Here is a 21,116-nt window from a genome sequence, read left to right as displayed (position 1 = left end):
GGGAAGCAAAGGCAGGCGGGTTTCCTTGAGTTTCAGGCAAGCCAGAGCTACATAGTGAGATGCTACTTCAAAAAGGGGGGAAAAAAGTGGCATGTTGATGCTATTTATACACTACCAAGCTTCCAATCTTTGGGGACTATTTACAAGAATCCACAACACTGGAGCCTGAATAACTACAGGTAAATATGTGTGTGAGGGAATACGGGACATTTATTTAAAAAAAAAATAAAGACTTAACTGCATTTATACGAAAATAAACGCAGTCATTGGATTAAACTGATAGTGAGGTAACTGTCTAAACCAGGATTCCACGTACCTGATGATGATACTGTATAAGGACATAGATCATTTATGTTTCTGAACTGCCTCCTTCTATAATTCACTAGTTAGCAGGAGAAAGTATGTACTCCCTTGATTATAGTTTAATAAACTCATCAGGCACCATGACCCTGCCAAACACCCCTCAGAGAGGCAGAGGATCTATTTATATTATCTGTGTAATTGTGAGTGTTTGGGGTCTAGGAGAGAGTGTACCAAAAGTGTGCAGATGACCAAGAAAGGTTTGCAATTATCAGCCTCTTTCCTAATAAACATCATTAAGCACAATAATCTAGGGTGATACTAATATTAAAACTAATCAAAAGAGATTAACTTTGAATGAAAATGTATCTGAGCTAATTCCAATATTGTTCTATGGGCCTTATTAATATTTTCATATTTAATCTTGCAATTTCAAATCTTCATTCTAAGAACTACTTAAAAAAAAAAACAAAAAAAGCTTATGCCATCTTTTCCTCCGCCAAGTTTTGTTAAGGTTTGGACAGTTTTCCAACTTTATCAGAAAACATAATAAAATGGTGCTTTTTTAAAAAAAGAAAATATTGTATATTGATTCTTAATGTACTCTATATGCATCAGGAGATGGGCATTTTAATCACTAAGTATATAGAAAAATCTATTTGCTCTACTGATGGTGCTTTATGGTAATGAACTCAGACATAAAATATGGAACAGCTAGATTAAGTGGCACCCGAACACTTGCCCTCTCCAAAACACTGTCCAGCTCAGGGAACACCCATGTTGTCAGAAGGGCCATTCCAAAGCCACGGAGCATCACCTGGGGTGTCCTACTTTATTATCAATTGCATTCTTTTTTGTTTGTTTGTTTTTGGTTTTTCGAGACAGGGTTTCTCTGTGTAGCTTTGCGCCTTTCCTGGAACTCACTTTGGAGACCAGGCTGGCCTCGAACTCACAGAGATCCGCCTGGCTCTGCCTCCCGAGTGCTGGGATTAAAGGCGTGCGCCACCACCGCCTGGCGCACCAATTGCATTCTTATTCACTTCTCTACCACAAAAGAAAAATGATGACAGCTGAAACTACTAAAAATATTTGCTATTTTAAATAGAAATATTTCTCTTTCACGACTCACATTCTTTTTTGCCTACATTCTGTCCATCCTTATCAACTAATAGCATCTTTCCCTGGTCTCCTTTCTAAACGTTAGACCAGTCGTTAGCCTATACATAACCATGCTGTCACCTGTTTACATACACACATATGCATTACAGGCTAGGATCTGCATGAGGAAGAACATGTGATTTTCTTTTGAGTTTGCGCCACCTCACTTAATATTATGCTTTACAAATCTCTCCACATTCCTGCAAATTCTATGATTTCATTTTTCCTTAAAACTGAATAGTATCACATTTATGTGTATATGTAGCACATTTTCATTATCCACTCATCTGTTGATGGTCATCTAGGCTCGTCCCATCTCCTTGTTATTATAAGTAGATGGTAATAAATGTGGATGTGTAAATATCTCTATGGTGAGATATGGACTTTTCTTGTGCAATAGCTGGATGGTGTGGAAGTTCTGCTGGTTTTAAAGCATGTTATTGTTGCAAGTTTTTAAGGGAAAGTGGTCTTGCTTTTACAAATTCCACTTAGCTGGTATTTTTGATGTTATATCAAGGTCATTTCTTCCCCTATGGCCCCACTAACAGACTTAAAATTATCTGTACTCTGCATTATTGGGTATCTCTTCTAAAACACTGAAGTTATATTTCATTGTGAACAAGGCAAGTGCTAAGTTACAATGGGTACAAGTTTTTCAAAAGGGAACAAACACCTGGAAAGGAAAGAAACGGAAACCCAATGCTTTGCTTTCGAGGAGATTTCCAGGTTCTTGTGCATATGGATGCTTGAAATCCTTAGAAGAAAACAGTTTCCATCAGTCCAATGAGAGGCAAATTTATTCTGAGTTAGCGTCTCCTGCCCGGCAGCTCCAATCATCTCTTACATTCCGAGGTTGCTACAGATCAGGAAAGACCTTGTCTATCTGGACTCTTCACATGTGTGACTAACAAATGAAATTACATCACTTTCCTGTGTATCACAGGCTCCTTACTATAAGCAAGTGCCCCTGGAAGGAGGTGAGGTGGGATTGTGTATTTTTAACTTAACATCCTGTACACACCCCATTGCCAAATAAAGAGTTTCAACAGCCAAGGAAACAGCTGGGCCTGTTAGCAGCTTTCTAATGACCATCTAAGCTTGGCATCTGGTCCTTGGGTCAATGTCTGGGTCAATTTCATGATCTCCAGAATAATTTTTTTCCTTTTAAAAAAAAAAAAAAAGCATTCATTTGTATTACGGTGCATTTTCCTTTATTGAAATATTCTAAGAACAAAACCCTTAAGGGCCTGCTTGTCCTCACCCACTTATTCCTAGTATCTGGCCTTTGCTGCTTTTTTCCCAGACCATGGTGGTCTTCCTAAGAAACATCTGGATGGTATGTTTCATGAGTGAAGTGAACATCTTTGCTATCTCATTGTGCCCCTGAGCCTGAGCTCCATGTTCTCAGATGTTTGCCAAACATGTTCTGTCCCTATACCAGTCACGTGATTAACTCCTTTTTGAGGCAAAAGGGAGAAATGCAGATATCACCTAAACACAGAAGGTGGGGGAACTGACTGATGGAATGATATAGAGGTTCTGAGAACATTCAAATTTCTATAAATACATATTAAGGCAAAAAGCATAAAAAAAATCCTTTTCAAATTCAGTGAGACACATCAGACTTCTACTATAAGGAGAAAGAAAGGCTTTTAGCATCAATGTCAAATTTTCTCCTCGTATGAACAGACACAAAACTCACTTTAATATCACTAATAACCAATTCATAAACTTGATAATATTCAACAGAGACACATTGTGGTGGTTTGAATGTAACTGGCGCCCATAATCTCATAGAGAGTGGCACTATTAGGAGGTGTGACTTGATGGGAGTGAGTATGGCCTTGGAGTATGAAGGAAGTGCGTCACTGTGGGGGCGGGCTTTGAGGTTTCCTATGCTCAGGATAGCACCTAGTGTCTCAGTTGACTTCCTGTTGCCTGCAAGATGTCGGACTCTCAGCTACCTCTCCAGCACCATGTCTGCCTGCATGCCGCCATGCTCCCCGCCATGATAATAATGGACTGGACCTCTGAACTGTACTCGAGCCACCCCAATGAAATGTTTTCCTTTTTATAAGAGTTGTCATAGTCATGGTGTCTCTTCACAGCCATAAAAACCCTAACGGAGACACCTTGAAGACATGGTACCACCAAGGGAATGTGGTGAGTATGGCGCGTGGTTCTCACTTTACTTCATGCGTGACTACCGGTGGCTATGGATGATTAAAGTGAGGGGTGTAACTGACATTAAGGGGAAAGCACATGCTTCATGATGGAGTGAAGCATAATCTGGGACAGTGACCAAGCATGCCGTGTTATGAGGTTTTTGTTTTGTTTTGTTTTGTTTTGAGCCTTTGCACACATTTCCTTCTTTAACACACACAAGAATTCCTCGAATTCCTTTACCTTTGCCAGATGAGCATTCGGGGCCCTGGGACAATCATGTCATCTGTTCAAGACAGTACAGTTAGTCGGGGGTGGGTCAAAACAAGAATCCCGATCCTTGGCTCTTACGTATGAAGGAAATTTAGGTCCCATTCTTTCTCCTTTCTTTACCTCTCGCCCCTGACATACACAGACAGAGACTGAAAATCCAGAAACGGAAACTCCTATCAAAGTGATAGACGTGAAGTCTAATCAAACCAGAGGAGAGACTAGACCAAAGGAGGCAATAGACAGTAGAAGGATCCCTAACCATCTCTAGTTAGCCTGCTCGTAAGGATCCCTGGACCCACCAATCCCCCGTGCGGGATGCCAGATTCTCTTCAGATCTAAAGGTGAACCAGCTCTTGATTAAATATCCGAGTACTGATCCCAGTTACACTAAATGCTCTTTTCCAGGTCACTCCCGTGCATCGGTACGATTAATAGGACAGGGTGTGTACCTGATGCCTCTGATGTGAAGAGGCAGCTGAGGTGACTCCAGGGCTTGCCATGGTTGGTGAGAAACCCAAGGAGGGAGTCAAGACTGAGAAGAAGGATCACATTAACTTGAAGGTGGTGGGCAGGATGGCTCTGTGATACGGTTTAAGATGAAGAAGCAAATGTCGCTAGTAAACTAACGAAAGCCGCTAGGAAACGATTGTGAATGACACAGGCTAGTCAACGAGGTAGATGAGATCCCAGTCTGATGAGCTACACCCGACGGCACAGACACACCTGCATGGTTGGAAGTGGAGGAGGAAGACATGATTGATGCATTCCAGCAGCAGACAGGAGGTGTCTACTAAAAAGGGAGCCGGCTACTTTACCCCAGGGTTTTTTGTTGAATACATTCTCAATTAGAAAGTCTCAGTCTGGTTCTATCACATCCTAGTTTTCTCTGTTCTTTCATTTCCCCTTCCCACTCCTTTATTAAACACATGCACATTGTGCTTTCTTTCTTTTTCTCTCCTTCCTCCCTCTCTCCTTCTCTCTCTCTCTCTCTCTCTCTCTCTCTCTCTCTCTCTCTCTCTCTCTCTCTCTCTCTCTCTCTAAGTAACCGATGTTCTATTCTGGTCAGCATCACATGGAACGGTCTGGGGAAGGCACTGGTTCTGGGGAAATACCCCCTCCCTCCTTTAGTGGCATGTTCACTCAGCTCTTATCTCAAAAACCCGGGAAGTTATTTTGTTTGCATTGATTTAATTAAAAAGCTCCATGACATAGACTCTCTGTATACCTTGTTCACTTGGAGAATTTCACTTGTCATTGTGCAACCACAGACAGGCTTGTAATCTGTAATATAGATGTTCCATGTAGGGTAGGGGTAAGTTACATTGGAAAAAAATGAATCCTTAAATCCCCTTCAAGTAGGTATCTTCTTATTTATATAAACTTATTTTTTAAAAGATTTATAGGATATATTTTATTTATTTATTTATTTATTTATTTATTTATTTATTTATTAGTAAAAGAACTTTAAAACAAAACAACCTACAAGAATAAAGGGAACTAACTATTTGGCCTCTAAACCAAATACCAAGTCAATCCAGTCAGTTCAAGCATCTATCTACAACTCAAGGAAATCAGTGAATGTAACCGTTGGAAAGAATCGTACTTAGCATAAAGCACAAGCCGACTTCCTATGGAAAATGCAGTGATTTCTTCCTCCATACAAACCTCCCGGCAAAGAATGCCACTGAGCAGAACGCCTTTCTGGGACTGCCTGCGCCGTCGCCAATAGAAGACATACAAGCAAAGAGGAAACACGTTGTCTAGGAAAAATACACCATTTCCTTTACTTGCCTCTCCCAAGTAGAGCTGCTCTTCTTCGGGGATCAAATCAGGGGCTTGCTACAATCACACACACACACACACACACACACACACACACACACAAAGTTCCGTTCTCACAGCCAATAAAAATTAGAAGCCGGGTGAGCCAGTGAGGGTCACACAGCTGTTCCCAGGAAGCCAGGGTCCCCATGGCTGATACTTTCCAAGCACTCTTACCCATCCTGAAGATCATGTCTAGAATCTGGGTACCCTCCAATAAACCAGCACCTCTTAAGGAGAAAATTGTACACACCCTTTAAGCATTCTGTATTTGGTAGAAACAGTTGTGCGAGCCACCAAGGAAGTGGGTATGAACTGCAGGGCTCTGAAGCACTGGGCTGGGCTGGAATCAACTCACCCACCAGTTCTGGGGCTGCAGAAAAGATGAAGATCTATGGAGGACCTTAACTCGAGGACATTGGAGGGGCGGTTCTCAGCCTGTAGATCACAATACCTTTAAGGGTCGCATATCGGATTTGGGCCTATCAGATGGCTACGTTGTTGATTCATGGCAGTAGCAAAATTGCAGTTATGAAATAGCAATGAAAATAATTGTATGGTGTGGTGGTGGTGGGGTTGGTCACCACAACATGAGGAACTGTATTAAAGGGCCACAGCATTAGGAAGGTTGAGAACCACTGCATCAGAGGGTACCCCAAAGGCATTGGGTATGGAAAGCAGAGATTTATCTGGTCGAAGGTATTTCCCTGGCTGATTTTCTCTGTAACTGATTGCAACTTATTTCATTTTAGTCTTGCTAATCCCAGGACTTCAAAGATCTCATCTGTTGACCATTCCGTTGCTTATTAGAAAAAGTGCACGGGTCTTTTGATTCATCAGTGGGAAGGGGAATCCTTTAGGATGCTTAGGAACTAGCAGGTCTGTATTTAGTCTCTGTGCATGAGCAGCCGAGCCAGCACTGTGCTCACTGGAGTGGAACAGTCGTGGGACTCTTTGATTTCTAGAAATAAGTTTGTGATGCCTTCCCTGTTACTGACCCATGAGTGTAGATAAGAGGGCCACCAGATTACAGTGTGAGCTGCCTGAGGACACTCAGAGACATGACCAGATTTCCAACCTATTGAAGAACCTGAAGTTAAGAAACCTTCCAGTTCCAGACCTTGAATATTAGAGTTGTGTCTAAATGCCGGAGTCCTCTTAGCAGAGACTTTCTGCTCTGCCCTGTCCATACTCATGACCCAAAGAACAGGTAAGCGTAATGAAATAGTTGTTTATTCATATCGGTGTAGTCCCAGAAAATTGATTAAGCAGCAATCGACAACCATATGTACAAGAGAGAGAATAAACCCACTGTTTGCAGAACCCACACCTGGAATATGATCCTTAGCTCTGCGGAACACATTTCAGAAAAATTAAAAAAAAAAAAAATGTACTCAGAAGCAAGTAACAAGAATGTTCCTTTATGCAGGATAAAGTAGGGGTGAAAGGGTTGGAGATAATTAATTGTCCTCAGATATTCGAAGGCTTACTGTGAATGAAAGTGGGAAAAAAATACTTTACATGTTCCAGGAGGTAGGCATAGAGGTGGGGGTTGTTTCCAAAGTGGAGTGCAAAATTTTTCTTTCTTTCTTTTTTTTTTTTTCAAAGTCCTGAGCATTTGTGGAAGGAAGAGGAGGGCCTGGGGGCAGTGTGATCCCTTTGTAATGGGGCATAGATTGGAGGATGGAAATGTAGATAAGGTTGGGAGAGAATTCATTTATTGGAAAACAGGGCTCCATAAAATGCCTTTCCTTTAAGGTTCCAGTACAACACTAAGATGTTTTTAATCTAAAGATCATCCCCATTTCCTTGTGCTAAGAAATCTAATCCTAACACATGTGGAGCGGAGAGGGGGGAAAAATACAAGATGAATACATTAAATGAAAGGCAATAGCGAAGTATAAATAGAAAGTGATGCGGAACTTGAGGAGAAAGGAACAGGAAAGGAAGAGGGAAAATTCACCCCAAAAGAGTAAGAGAGAAACGTTCAAAGGTGGGGGGAGCAGGAACAGACCAGGGAAGAGCTTTAGGGGAGGAGGAGGAGTAACATAGACAGGCTGGGGCCAGACAACGCCTGCCACCTTCTTGAGAAACAGCGTCCGTCCTTGACGGTGGAGACGTCACTGGAAAAGACATTCCAGAGACCGTGGGTAATGCGCCTGGCACCATTGTCCCTATGTAGAATGATAATTAAGGTTCGCTGGGACTGCTGGAAATGACACCTGTTTCCTGGAGAAACCCACGTGATAAAGAACACGTAAAGCACCCAGGAAATGGGACTAGCCCCAAAGAAGGGCCGGAGAGGAAACCACCAAGAGAAAAACATTTGAAAAAAAAAAAAAAATTATCTCGTTCATGTTTGGTCTGCGTTTTATCACCACTGTAATCAACTTCTGAGGGTTTGTAATAACTTTAACTCTAGTTCCTCAACCCATAAACACACCGTCATTGTTACCCTTTGCAGGAAGAGTGGGGGACTCCTCTGATGTGGAAAGAGACAGAAGGAAGGAGTCACCTCCAGGAACAGAGGCAGGGAGTTCTGGAGACAAGTGGTAAGAAACCATCATTGGTCATCAGCCTCAATCTCCCAAAGACTCATCACACCATAAGGTACCGATTCACATCATCCACAAAATACAAGTTTTTTTTTCCACTTTCATTTTAAAAAATATATTCTTTTCCTTTGAAGAATGGAAATTGAATCTCGTTACTCACCCATTTCCTAGGTCTGCCTCTTGGCCGTTTTTCTCCAATGGCCTCTGCTTTCTGGAAAAAGAAAGAAAAAGAAAAAGGAAGTCATGTCTGACGTTATTTACAGGTGCCGGACCAAGGACTCTCCTCCCAGTTAGAATGTTCTGGACTGCAGATGAGGTATCAAGAATGTCTTAACAACTTCTTTTTCTTGGATACTCCGTCTTCTGTGTTTTTTAGTGGATGTTTCGTCACTCTTCGCTGTGTGATATAAAGAGGTATCTATGCAACCCCTCACCATAAAAGACTCCCATGGAGTGGTCTCTTATGAAATGCATGAATACGCTTTTGTGAAATCCACTTTGCCTTTGTTTCTGATCAGACAAAAGAAATATTCCCACACCCCATAATTTATGCAAATTAATATTTTACAGAATGAACATTCTTTCAATGGTCAAGACTCTCTTTTCAGTTACAACTAGTCATAGAAACTAATATAGACATTAATTTTAAATAATAATGTACTTCTTTCTACGCCACTATGGAAGGCAAGTCTGAATGTAAGAAATAATGCATAAACACTTTAATAAGAAACAATGGACATCTATCAAGTTCTACATGGCTAATTTTCTGTTCTTTGCCCAAAACAATCACCTGTTAATCAATTGCCTAAGGCAGGGAGAGAGGAAGACAGACAGACAGATAATTAAAATAAAACAGCAAAAAAATCACCAATATTTGTCCCAGAGATTTAAACCATAGCTGCATAAAAATTATTAAATAAAAATTGGGATTAACAATAATTCCACACTCAACATGACATAGATCTATTTCTTGTTATCTTTCAAGTTTGTTTCATTGCTATACTGTATAGATTTTTCTGATAATAGTAGTTTATTTCTATTTTAGTTCCAATTTTAAAATTCATAAAGTAATTAACCTTAGTCACCCTTACTCCATTCCCTAAGCATGTCACTACACTGATACACACACACACACACACACACACACACACACACACACACACACATCTACCTTCTATAAAAAGCACACATACTTTTCTGAATAAAGAAAGCTGAGTACTTATTGTTTTGTGTATAAGAACCTTCCCAAGACCTCTCATGCAAAAATCTAGGCAGACTGAGTTGGAACAACTTGTTTTGGGATTTGTTACCTGAGTTAACAGCCAGTGGGTCTTGGTACCGCGATACTAAAATGAGATATTAAGAGCCTGTCGTGCCAAATGAAACAATCTTTCCCCTCTTCTACTTACCTAATAAAAACAGATGAAGATAGGTAGATAGATAGATAGATAGATAGATAGATAGATAGATAGATAGATAGATAGATAGATAGATAGATAGATAGAAAGTAACATGGATAGAAACATGGATGGATGGATGGATGGATGGATGGATGGATGGATGGGTGGGTGGGTGGGTGGGTGGGTGGGTGGATGGACAGACAGATAGTGAGGCAGGTTTGGTAAATGATAGACAGACAATCTACAGATAGACACCTGGCATTGCTATCCAGCCATGGGTTAATCCAGGCCCACAAATGTCAGAAGCTCTATATGATTATAACTTTACCTCCAATTTTTAAGCATTTAAAACACTCTGGTCTAAGTTAGGTACGCATATTACTTTAACCAACTTACAGCAGGCTTGTAACAGGAACATCAGGATTTCATTTACTCTGCAGATGAGTGACTAAATCCTAAATGAGTTAGGACACACATAATGCCAGTAAGTGATGCACCTAAGATTCGAACCCAGCTCTGCTTGATTTCCTAAACTGCTGCTACCGTCCACCCACTGCTTGAAAAGGCTGTGGTAACAGCCACTGACTTGGCTCATTTCTGAGAATTAAGAGAAATTCGGGAGCTCTTAGGATCTTTAGCTAACTGTCAGACTTGGCTGTCAGTTGTTTCTGAGTCAACCAAGGATTTCTTTAAGGTCAAACTTAGTGCACTCTCTCATCTTTAGTCATGAGAGCATAGATTTTAAGGTAAGTGAAAGCTGGGGATGCCCAGAAAACCACACAGCCTTTCTCAATTGTCCTCTGGAAGGATGAAGGTGTCATGCTTTAGAAAGCTTGGGTCCAAGACCTTTCTCAGATATTCTAGCTTTATGACTGGGGATATGTCCCTGGAAGCCTTATTTTGATTTCCTCTGTAAAGTAGAGATGAGCTCTCCTTTGAGGGGACATTAAGATACTTAGAAGTGCCCACCCTAAACAAGACGCCTCAAGTTAGTCTAATCCCACAGACAGTTGAGTCAAGGCAAAAATATTCCAGTATACTCAACCATCTCCTTTAGAAGAAAACTGAAGAAACACAAGGCTGGAATACAGTGAGTTGTAAAGGATCACAGGCCCTTGGGAGAGAGCAGAATTTGAGTGCATTTTGGAAGTAACTATAAGATTGCACAGTTTACCCAGTGATGAATTACAGGAACAAGAAACACAGAAATCCTTTCTCATGGGAACTGGGTGGTCCTTGGAGTAGAGAGGAGGCTGCTATTAACCTTGAAGGTAACAGTGCTCTGCCAGGGATTTCTATATAATTCTTACATCCTGGGGGCTATGATATGACCTGGGTGTATCTGAAATCTAACGAAGAGAAGGAGTTCTCTAAAAGGGGTTTTCCTGCATTTTAAAGTCAGAGAAAACAGATCTCTCAAAGAGGGAGGGGAGAGGAAGCCTTGCAAATACGATAACGTTTAAATGAGTATCCCATTCACAAAAAGCCCATTGAGAAACAAAATTCATACCATTAACGAAAGGGCACAAGACCGCGATTATCACTTGGACTTGTTAAAAGTAAACTTGCTCCTTGGGCATAGAGGCTGGTGTCCCATGTAAACTGAAACCCACTTCTGAGATGACATCTAGGAGGAACATGCTGGCTGCACTGTGTGGCCTCGATCTGGGAGGCTTGATTGTTCTCTAAAACCCACATTACTGGATCACTCTGATCAAACTCCACAAAGGCTGCAAAACAAGCTGGGCTTTTAGTTTGTACACCAGAGCAGCTCCAGGGTTTTCAGAGACTGGAAAACTGTGGTTTTAACAGCTTTTGTGTATTGTGTCTCCAATGCTCTTTGGGGCGTTGTCTTTCAAAGAAGGCAAACAAAACATCGAGGGTACTTGTTTTAAAATATCAACATATACAATACTGTAAAAGCGAATGTTTGCCTTGCCTTTGCTGGGATAGATTTGGGGTCTGGATTCCATGTACATGTATAATTGAGACCTAACTACTTCTAAGTGTTTTCAGCTCTTCTAGAGGGGAGCAGGGAGAACCAGTAGGCTTTCTGCATTTGTGAAAACTAGGATTTCAGACTTTGACCAGCACCATTACAGAAGCACCCACATCGCTCACACCACAGCTTATTCAAGGTGCTCTCTTCCTTGGTTGGCTCCACTATATTCTTTATGTCTTTGTAAAGTACATAACTCAGAACTGTGTCCTAAATTTTAGATGTCGAGAAGCAAGTTTGTGAAAATGTGGTGGGGGTGGGGATGCTAAATAGAAGATGTATTTCTTTATTTAAGAAGTGCTGGGTACTCTAAGCTTATTTAATGTTTTAACATATTTTAAAAAAGGAAATTGATCTTGTGACCATCTCCCTTGACTTTGGAAATGGTGATTATGGTTAGTGTGGATCTATTAGAGGCGCGATTCACTCACTACCAGTTTGTGAAAGGAAGGAAAAGAGAGAGGGATGAAAGGGGGAGGAAGGAGAGAGGAAGAAGAGAGACAGCGGGGAGCCGGGAGACCGGGAGGAGGGAAGCATTGGTGTTTGCTGTGTGTTTTGTTTTCCTACCTACCACCAAACCTGAAAGCTTCATAAAACTTCAAAACCACCTCTTGGAGGCCTTTCACTTGACAAAGAAGAATATATTTGGCTTATTGCAATCCCCAACACTTGTGGATTTACTTGGGGGTTCGAAGTCTCTGCGTATTAGTGGCAGAAGACACACATTTCTCTGCCCTCGTGTCTCCAAGGGAGCCACACTTCACGTTCCTCACACTTCTAATTGAGTCTGTATTCAGGTCATTGAGGAAGCTGAGAGACGTCAGCCTTGTGGTTGGTAGTGTATAAACACTGACCAGTGCCCGGAAGTGAGAAGGATGAGTCTGAGAAGAGTTGAACACTGGACATTGTGTCAGTTCACAATTTTGAATCAGTTTTTTTTTTTTTTTTATCATTTGTGAAGACCACAGAGAGAATTTTCAATGAGAAATCTACTCGTGAAGGCCCAGCAAGACTGCTGTATTGAACAGGCGCACTCAGTTGTTAGGTAACTCTACTACTTTACAACAATGGCCGTGCGAAGAGTTCCTACTGAGCTTGGAGGTCTCCACAGTGGCATTCCGAGAACATTTCATTTAACTCCTTCCCTGGTTTCCCACTTCGTGGGAGATTCTGTGACTTGCCGACCTTCGCAGGGAATGGAACTTGGACTCGACCTGCTGTCAAGACGAGAGAGCTCTTTTCTTGGCTGAGATAGTCTCAGATATAAAACAGAATGGCCACACTCTAGGCAAGGTGTGAGGAGAAGAAGAGATTTTTTTTTTAAGACCAAGAAAAGAAAATTTTAAAAAGAAGAATGCGCCTTAGGATAAATGAGTAGTTAGAGCAAAATGTTTTCCCTCTTCCTGTATTGCTGTTAAGATATGAACAAGGGCCGTGGCTGGGAACTAAGAGACGAATTCAAGTCTGACTTCAGGTCAGGGGTAAACATTCAGAGAGCTATTCAATTCTTATAATTCTAAATGCTCTCGTCATATTTTTGTGTTACAGTGGGCATTACCTACAAGCCAGCACATTCCTACTTCAAACCAGTAAGTGTTTAAACACAGAAAAAGAACTAGGAAAAGAAAAAAAAAAAAAAAAGCTGCATGAGAAAGTGGCTTGGTTTGTCTTCAGATATTTGTATTTTGATTTTTTTAAAAAAGACTAAACCCTGCTTGAACCCAATAGTATGCAGAAACACAAGAGGGTATGAAACTTAAGGATATCTAATCAAAATCTAGAAAAATAAACAATTTCTTCCAACTTCTCTCAAAACAAACAAACAAAAAAACCATAAGCAGTGTGAACCAACATTCATTGAAATTGAATTCAACCGGATCGATCATTTGGACTAAACATTGAGTAAATTCGCGGTTCGCCATTTTGATAACCCAGCTCTGTGGGTGTCCCGAGGTTAAGTACAACCGTTTTTAGTCTTGAAAAGATGCTACGATTTGCCCACATCGTATATTTTCAGTGGGAAATAGGAGAAACTCCCATCCTCCATTGCAGCTCACACTCAGTTAACCAAGGAAACACTTAGGTGAGTCTTTCTGCCATTACTCTTGAACATGTCTGCTTCCACATACATTAAAGAATACGTTAAACTCAGGGACAACGTTTGGGAAGCGTTCTCGAGTTCAAAGCTGGAGACTTTCCCGCTCTAGACTGTCCCCTCCCTCTTCCGCAATCAGAAACAACAGCCATGATGTAGGGTTTGCAGCAAAGGCCCTGGGGGGGGGGGGAGGGAGGGCGGATATGGCTCAGTGATAAAGCACTGTCCTAGGATGTGCAAGGCTCTAGATTTCATTTCCAGCACTAAAAGATAAACAAATAAATAATAGAATATGCCATTCAAAATTGTTTTGTGTGTTAAGGCCATATAAATAAGTGAAAATCAGTTTAAAAATATTGCTGTTTCACTTTTCACCTTTGTCTACCGGTTATCTGAGCATAGATGCTCAACTGAGCTTCTTTATCATGGCGGCGGGGCGGGGGTGGGGTGGTGGTGGTGGTGGTGTCTAAATTTCTATTTCCACCCTCATGTAAGCTGTGAGGTTCTAAGGTGAACTCTGGAAACTGTTAAAAAAAAAAAAAAGTCAACTCACAAGACAAGACGGGCTTGAATGACTTAACCAGCATAAAATGCTCTTCCTTGCCCATCTGTTCTCAACCAAGATCGGAAATGCAATAGGACCCCAGTCAGGAGCACTCAGCTCTGTTGAGACCTCTGTGATAGGAATGAGTCAGGATATGGGTCATCTAAAGCAATGGAGAGCTTTGGAGGTAAGAGTTCAGAGGACTGATAGCTGCCAGGGAAATAGAACTGTGGGTCTCCCTGGCACTGAGTTACCACATAAAAAAATCCTGGTGTATCTGAGTCTCCCCTGTGTGTACCATGCTCTAGGATGACTGGGTGGCATTGTCGTGTGGAATTTATAGCTGTATTCAGGCTTTTTCTTCCTAGGCAAAGTGAAGTTGAAAAAAAAAGAAAAAAGAGTTCACTGCTGAAGTCAACCTCAAATATCAAGGCAGTGGAGACAGCAGTTGTACCTTCATTACCACAGCCCATCTTTACTCAGCTCGTGCCCTGAATCTCACACAAGAACTTACCTGTCCATCAACACAGAGGGGTCACATTAAACCAGACTAGTACTATAGAAACTACAGGCCAGAACATGATCATCACTTCCAGTGTCATCTTGGACTGAGTCAACCAAGGGTGCCTTTGGTCCCTCTCGTCCTTGGCCTTCCACGCTCTAAGGAAAATCCTGTCCTCACACAGCAACTAGACTCCGCAGCTAATATGAAATAGTAAGACCTACCTCTCTTCTTCATTCCTAAAATGTCTGTGATTCATATTAGTAATGATTTATGAAAAAAAAAAAAAAACCCAATCACTTCCAGGAATGTGAATGATGTGGAATATGACTCAGTCTATAGAGTACCCAGGTAATCTCAGGGATTGTTTACATTGTGTATGAAGATGAAATCGAATGTTTATTCTTAATGCATCATTCAAAGTGTACATACATTCACCCAGAATTTGTCATTTGTCATTCTGTGCTCTGTTCTCTAGTCTACCCATTATATCTCCAAGATAATCAGAGGGGCAAGCAAACTGTTAGCATTATGAAACAAGGGGACCTCATGCCTGAAATCTTTCTATTAAAATTTAACCCAACCTCAGAAACACACACACACACCCCTCCAAGCACCTGAGTAAGACCTGCTTTGAAACTTGAAGACATTTGACTTGTGACCTGAAGCCAAAGCCTTTAGTGACATTCCCCCCCCACCCAGTATTCTCTCCTGATTATAAAGAAACAATAAAACCCTAAACACAACATAAAAGAGGTGATACCTTCCTCCTCTCCAAGCATAAGAAATGTAAAAATATAAAGTGACTCCAGTAAGCCCAACCACATGGAGAAACCAAAACACAATATGAAGATTAGGAGGTAAGTGGTTATAAGTATACTTAAACCTAAAAACAAATGAACATAAATACACTTGCATACTCAGATAAATCATTTACTCCAGAAGACGGCAACTTCTAACTTCTTTTTAATAAGGCTACACTCAGATTAGCAGAGTTCCCAGGAGAGTCTATAATGGACAAACAAGGGTAATCAATGGAATTAGTTTTGATGGGAGAATAATTATCTTCTCTTCCATAAATTCTAAACAGAACAAATTGCCTCTTTATAAATGTGTTTCTTGTGCATATTACACAAATCAGCGTTCTATTGAAATTAAAAGGACAGCTAATTTAGTAGGTGTTCATGCACCTGGTCTTGCAACATTCTGCATGTGTCCTCAAGTTTCTCACTGTTAATTTTCTAATGAGCAGTTTTGCTTTCAAATGCCCCAAGGCCAGTTGCTCAGTCCAAGCATAAACTTAGTTTAAAAAAGTTCAAAGCTTCAAGAAAATTTAAACAGCATCATCAGGACTCCAGTGTACATTGCATCTCCTCTTATTTGAGAATTTGTTTCTCTCAAGTACTCTTATTTGAGAATTTGTTTCTCTCAAGTGTGTGTGTGTGTGTGTGTGTGTGTGTGTGTGTGTGTGTGTGTGTCTGTGTGTGTGTGTGTGTGTGTGTCTGTGTGTGTGTGTGTGTGTGTGTGTGTGTGTGTGAGAGAGAGAGAGAGAGAGAGAGAGAGAGAGAGAGAGAGAGAAATGATTACCAGAGTGCAGAAAAATATTCCCTTCCTTAATCTTATAGAAGACTTTTCAAGTGTTTTCAGCTCAGTCTAGTTGAGTATTTTCATCTTGCATGTTTTGAACTGTATAACTAACTCTTTCTAAAAAGGTGTTCAGTTCAAAATCATAATGGGCATATGCCTTGTTGGAATACAATACACAGTTAATAACCTAGTCGTGTGCCTAAAGGCATAGGAATATCCTCCAGAAAAACTGATTTGAAAGGTAAACACTTGAATTTGTATCCATTCCAGGAATGACTTTCCAATGTCCTTGCTCTCATCTTCACCAAATAAAGTGTAATTTATAAAACTGAAGAAAAACAATAGTCATGTTCTAGGCTCATGTATTTGTTCACTTTTATTAAAAGAGGAACATTTGTAATAGAATTATATGAAATAATTATACCTTGAAGAATGAAAGAGTCCAGAAAAAGTCTTTTTTGGGGGAGTGGTATTTGTATTTTAGTAATTACACAAGTATGTGTATATATAAGGAGAATTACTGGAAGAGGGCAGCCTGGTGGGGCCATCTGTAGATGCTTATGGCTAAAGTCACTGAAAAACCAAACAGACTGGAAATGGATAAGATTTTTTTTTTTTTTTTTTTTTTTTTTTTTTTGGTTTTTCGAGACAGGGTTTCTCTGTGTAGCTTTGTGCCTTTCCTGGAACTCACTTTGGAGACCAGGCTGGCCTCGAACTCACAGAGATCCGCCTGGCTCTGCCTCCCGAGTGCTGGGATTAAAGGCGTGCGCCACCACCGCCCGGCTGGATAAGATTTTTTTTGTTTTGTTTTTGTTTTTTTTTTGGTTTGGTTTGGTTTTGTATGTTAAATCAGGCACAAGTCTTAACTTTCCTTTTATCCATAAAGATACTCTTAGTCCAAGATCATTTTTATAAGATAAACTTTGTAAAGTGGAAAGACCATGAGAGGACCATTTCTACCTATTCATTCCAGTGAAAGTGTCAGAGACATTAAGAAGATAATCCACCTTCCTTTTTATATTAGCTTTCAAATCATTTATTGATGGTGAGCCTTAAAGATTCCTTAAATAGCATTATGATGAGGCATCTGAAGAGTGATTACATCATATTTTAAATATCTGCTGATAACTACCAAGACATTCCTATGCTGCCTCAGAGCAGAAGCATCACAGAAACAGGACACAGAGTAACTCTGTGTTCTTGTTTTCTTTTTAAGTCCATTTTAGTTCATTTATAAATAAAAGGAAGAAAAAACGCTCCTAGGAAGAATACCAGATTGGGTATTATTTCTTAATAAGGTTATTTAGAAACACTGGAGGGTTAATTGGTTAGATACTAACTACAAATCTGAATTTTAAAATGCAGTTAATTCACATAGTAGAGAAATCTGCTCTTTCAACTCTTTTCAAAGCTGTAAAAATGAAACAGCCAGAAGTCATGATTACTTCCTAAGTGGCTTTTATACATCACTAGTTGCTATGACAGGATAGACCACTGAGAACCATTACATCTAATGTGGGTAGTGGCTGCGCTCACAGGAAAATACACACAGACTATTAATCCCCCAAAGATGAGCATAGGGTCATTTTAAACAAACGCTGTGTGTTTAAATCTATTGAAAAGTTATGTGGGGAGCTCTTCCTAATGTTTGCAACATTCCTTTCAACTGCAGCACACGCTTACAAATAAGATGCAGACTATTTCCCATTTATTTTCTAAAACCAAAGAGGACAGAGGTTCTTCCTCACTCCTCTATGCAGGCACTTACTGTGGGGCACTTCCTCTTTGCTACCACACACAACCAGCACGAAATTATTTTAAAGGTGCAAATTAAAATCTGTTAAAAAAAAGGTGGATGTCAAACTTGATTGGGGGGGGGGGTCTATCACATACACACACCCAAAATATTAAGTAAGACAAATAGTTGCTTTCCAAACTTCTTGTTGTCTAACTGAGAGTGCAACACTTTGGGGAAAACTTTCTTTTGATTGTGACAATATTTATTATCTTACAGGTTTTTCCTGCACATGCACTTTATCACATTTAAAGTTGTAAAAAAAAAAAAAAAAATCATGAAACTTTATTCCAGTAACCCATAATTGGATTTTCTTTTTAATTAGCATCTATTTGACAAAGTACTTAACTTTAATAGGAGACTTGGCTTCCAGTCATCATGTAAATAAACCCTGAATAAATGAGTCTCAATTATTTTTTTCCAAAGGAAATTGCAGGAACATCATCACTAGTCAAAATCTGTAGCTTTGACTTATTATGAAGTAGTTCTCCATGGGTGTAAATATTAATGATGTCATTTCCACCCCATCCCACCCAGCCCTGTCCCTATTCCACCTCCCCCATCCATTCTCCTCCACCCTGAATATTTAGATTATTTGATGGCTCTTTGTTTGCCTAAAAATCACTGTCTCTCCAGGAAACTTTTAAACTAAGCATCCACAAAGGAAGAAAAAAAAAAAAGAAAAAAGGAAAAAAAAAAGTTAAGACCCATCCAGTAAATACAGCAATGATGTCTTGGGTTACTCAGCCGGGACCAATCCTGGTGTGTGGATTTAGAATGGGAAAATTTACAGGGAGGTCATTGGTAATGTTAGAAGAACTTCACTTGAAATTTCTCACCTTCTGAGCTGCTTTGGAAGGACTCTTGTTTTTGCTGCCTTTCGGTCTTCCCCTGGGTCTCTTAGGAGAGGGCTCACAGGTTGGCTCCTAATTGTAGGGAGGAAAGAAAAAGCTGTTGTGGCTAGAGCGGCTGAAAGAGATTGACCCTGACTCTGCCAGTGTTTTCTGCATGTGCTGCTTAACAAGCCTGCTGGAAGTCATTCAGTTCATGCATAGTTGGAGGATGGTGGTACAGCCTTTACAAAAAAAAAGGGGGGGGTGAGGGGGCCAGCGGGGGGGGGGGGGGGGAGTGTAATAACCGTAGTTCGAATCCCAGTGCTCAAAGAGGAAACTACTTTACGTGTGCAAACTGGATTGTATTTCGAAATCAAAATGATAGTAAAGCCTGGAGGGGTTGCGTGTTCTAGAAAGTCACATGTTTTTCAGGTACAAAGTTTACATGGCTGTGCACTTGGCAACTCGCAGAAATAATAAACATTTTTTTTATATGACTACCACTAGCCAGTCTACTGGGATCTCAAACAGCAGAAATAGAACCCAACATCATAGATAGCTGGAAAGAGAGACGGACGCATTGAAAGGATGGCTTGGAATAGCTTCTATATACCTGTTTCAGGTGGTTTAGGATTCAACCCACACATTCTGAGTGCAATACTGGAGCGATTATCCAAACTCTTCAGCTCAGTATGGAATAATTCCATACCCCCTAAAATTTTCCAAATAATTATGGTAAATCTGAGGTGGGAGGTTTTGCTTGAATTATCTAGATAATTGCTTCAATTCTCCACTTCCTTTTGGAGAGACAGGCATAGTCTCCAGTCGAAATTGAAATATCTTTTTACAAAAATAAACACGTTGTCTTCAAATTCTTTTTTTTTTTTTTTAAAGAAAGTCTTGTGGGGGGTGGACGGGAAAGGAAAAGGGGGTGATGTGAGAGGAGTGTAAGAATCTGGGATGGAGAAATTGAGCCGGCCAGGTCACCAGGTACATCAACGCTTTCCTGTATTGGGTGCTTAGGCTAAGCAGTCAATACTCCAGCAGTTAAGAAAATGTGATGATTGGTACTCCGGGGACGCTGAACATCTCTCCGATGAATCATCTCCTCTCATTTCATTCAGACTGGGTGTTTAAAATGAGACTAATTACAGCTCATGAAAGTTCTCAATGGAAGTTCGCGTTCCACTTAGAGAGCATGGGGAAAGGTTTCTTGGAAGCTCCCCTTAGATACTCGCGCCAGTGGGCACTTAGAGCGAGCGCATCGGAAACACATTTTTCTTTGTGAGCTCGGCCTTTACTCAAAGGTAAAAACTCCCGGTCACCTCCGGATCCCCTTGCGTTTTCTTTTAGACCTTTTTTTTTTTTTTTTTAACTGAGGAGGGAGGAGGTGCGATTAGTAGAATTCGGAAAAGCTGGGTGGCTGGCTGGGGAAGGGAGAGGGTAGAGCGGAGACTTCCTGGGAGGTGTAAAACAGGGTCCAAATGCACAGTAAAGTGTCGCTAAGGGCAGAGCGGGAAAACTCGGAGGCCTCCAGATTGGCTTGTTTCCTTTGATGATTTTAAAAAGGTACACCCCTCGTTTTTTCTAAAACACGCTAGCCATCGTTTTTCGATTTCCTATCTAGCAGCACCCGGGGGCAACTTGGGACTTTAGGATTGTTTTCTAACTCTTCTTTTTGCCCAAGGAAAGAGACTGAAGGCAAAAGAAGAAAATAGAAGTGTTTTTAAAGTCCAGGAAGCGAAGTTTAACTGTTCTCAATAGTCAGGTCCCTAGATTTGGAAATTGCTGCAGACTCCGCACACCCCCGCCCCTCACCTCCCAGCCCCCGGCCCTGGGCGCCGCGCACCGCTTTGCAATAGCCGGCTGCACGCTTAATTGGTTGCATCCGCAGACAAAACCCTCCACTCCGCGGGGTCCTGGGTGCCCCTCGACCGTCTCCTCCCAGCTCCCAGTTATTCGCCCACGAGGACGCTAAACTTCTGCTGCTCTGAAGCGCGGGATCCAGGAGCCAAAGCGGCGACAGGGCTCTTGGCGGGGAAGCGGTCCTAGCTACCGGGCACTCCCTTGGACTCTCCCTCCAAAGCTCCC

At 41.0% G+C, this 21,116-nt stretch overlaps 1 protein-coding gene and 1 pseudogene across 2 annotated transcripts in view; one reads left to right on the top strand and one right to left on the bottom strand.

Moving 5' to 3' along the window:
• The window catches only part of Hmga2 (high mobility group AT-hook 2), a 123,023-nt gene that overhangs the window by 99,712 nt on the left and 2,195 nt on the right, over positions 1-21,116 (bottom strand). For both annotated transcript variants that reach the window (XM_076554180.1, XM_015992266.3), the window contains exons 2-3: positions 19,032-19,118; positions 8,431-8,481 (exon numbers count right to left, since the gene is read on the bottom strand). In XM_076554180.1, the coding sequence (XP_076410295.1) occupies positions 8,431-8,481; positions 19,032-19,118 (138 nt within the window). The remainder of the gene's footprint in view (positions 1-8,430; positions 8,482-19,031; positions 19,119-21,116) is intronic.
• Positions 4,393-4,688, top strand: LOC121823694 (small ubiquitin-related modifier 2 pseudogene; annotated as a pseudogene).

Source organism: Peromyscus maniculatus, chromosome 18 (assembly GCF_049852395.1).
Source record: "Peromyscus maniculatus bairdii isolate BWxNUB_F1_BW_parent chromosome 18, HU_Pman_BW_mat_3.1, whole genome shotgun sequence".
NCBI lineage: Eukaryota > Metazoa > Chordata > Mammalia > Rodentia > Cricetidae > Peromyscus > Peromyscus maniculatus.
Note: the sequence above shows the minus strand (reverse complement) of the source record. Positions and strands in the feature narration are given on the sequence as shown.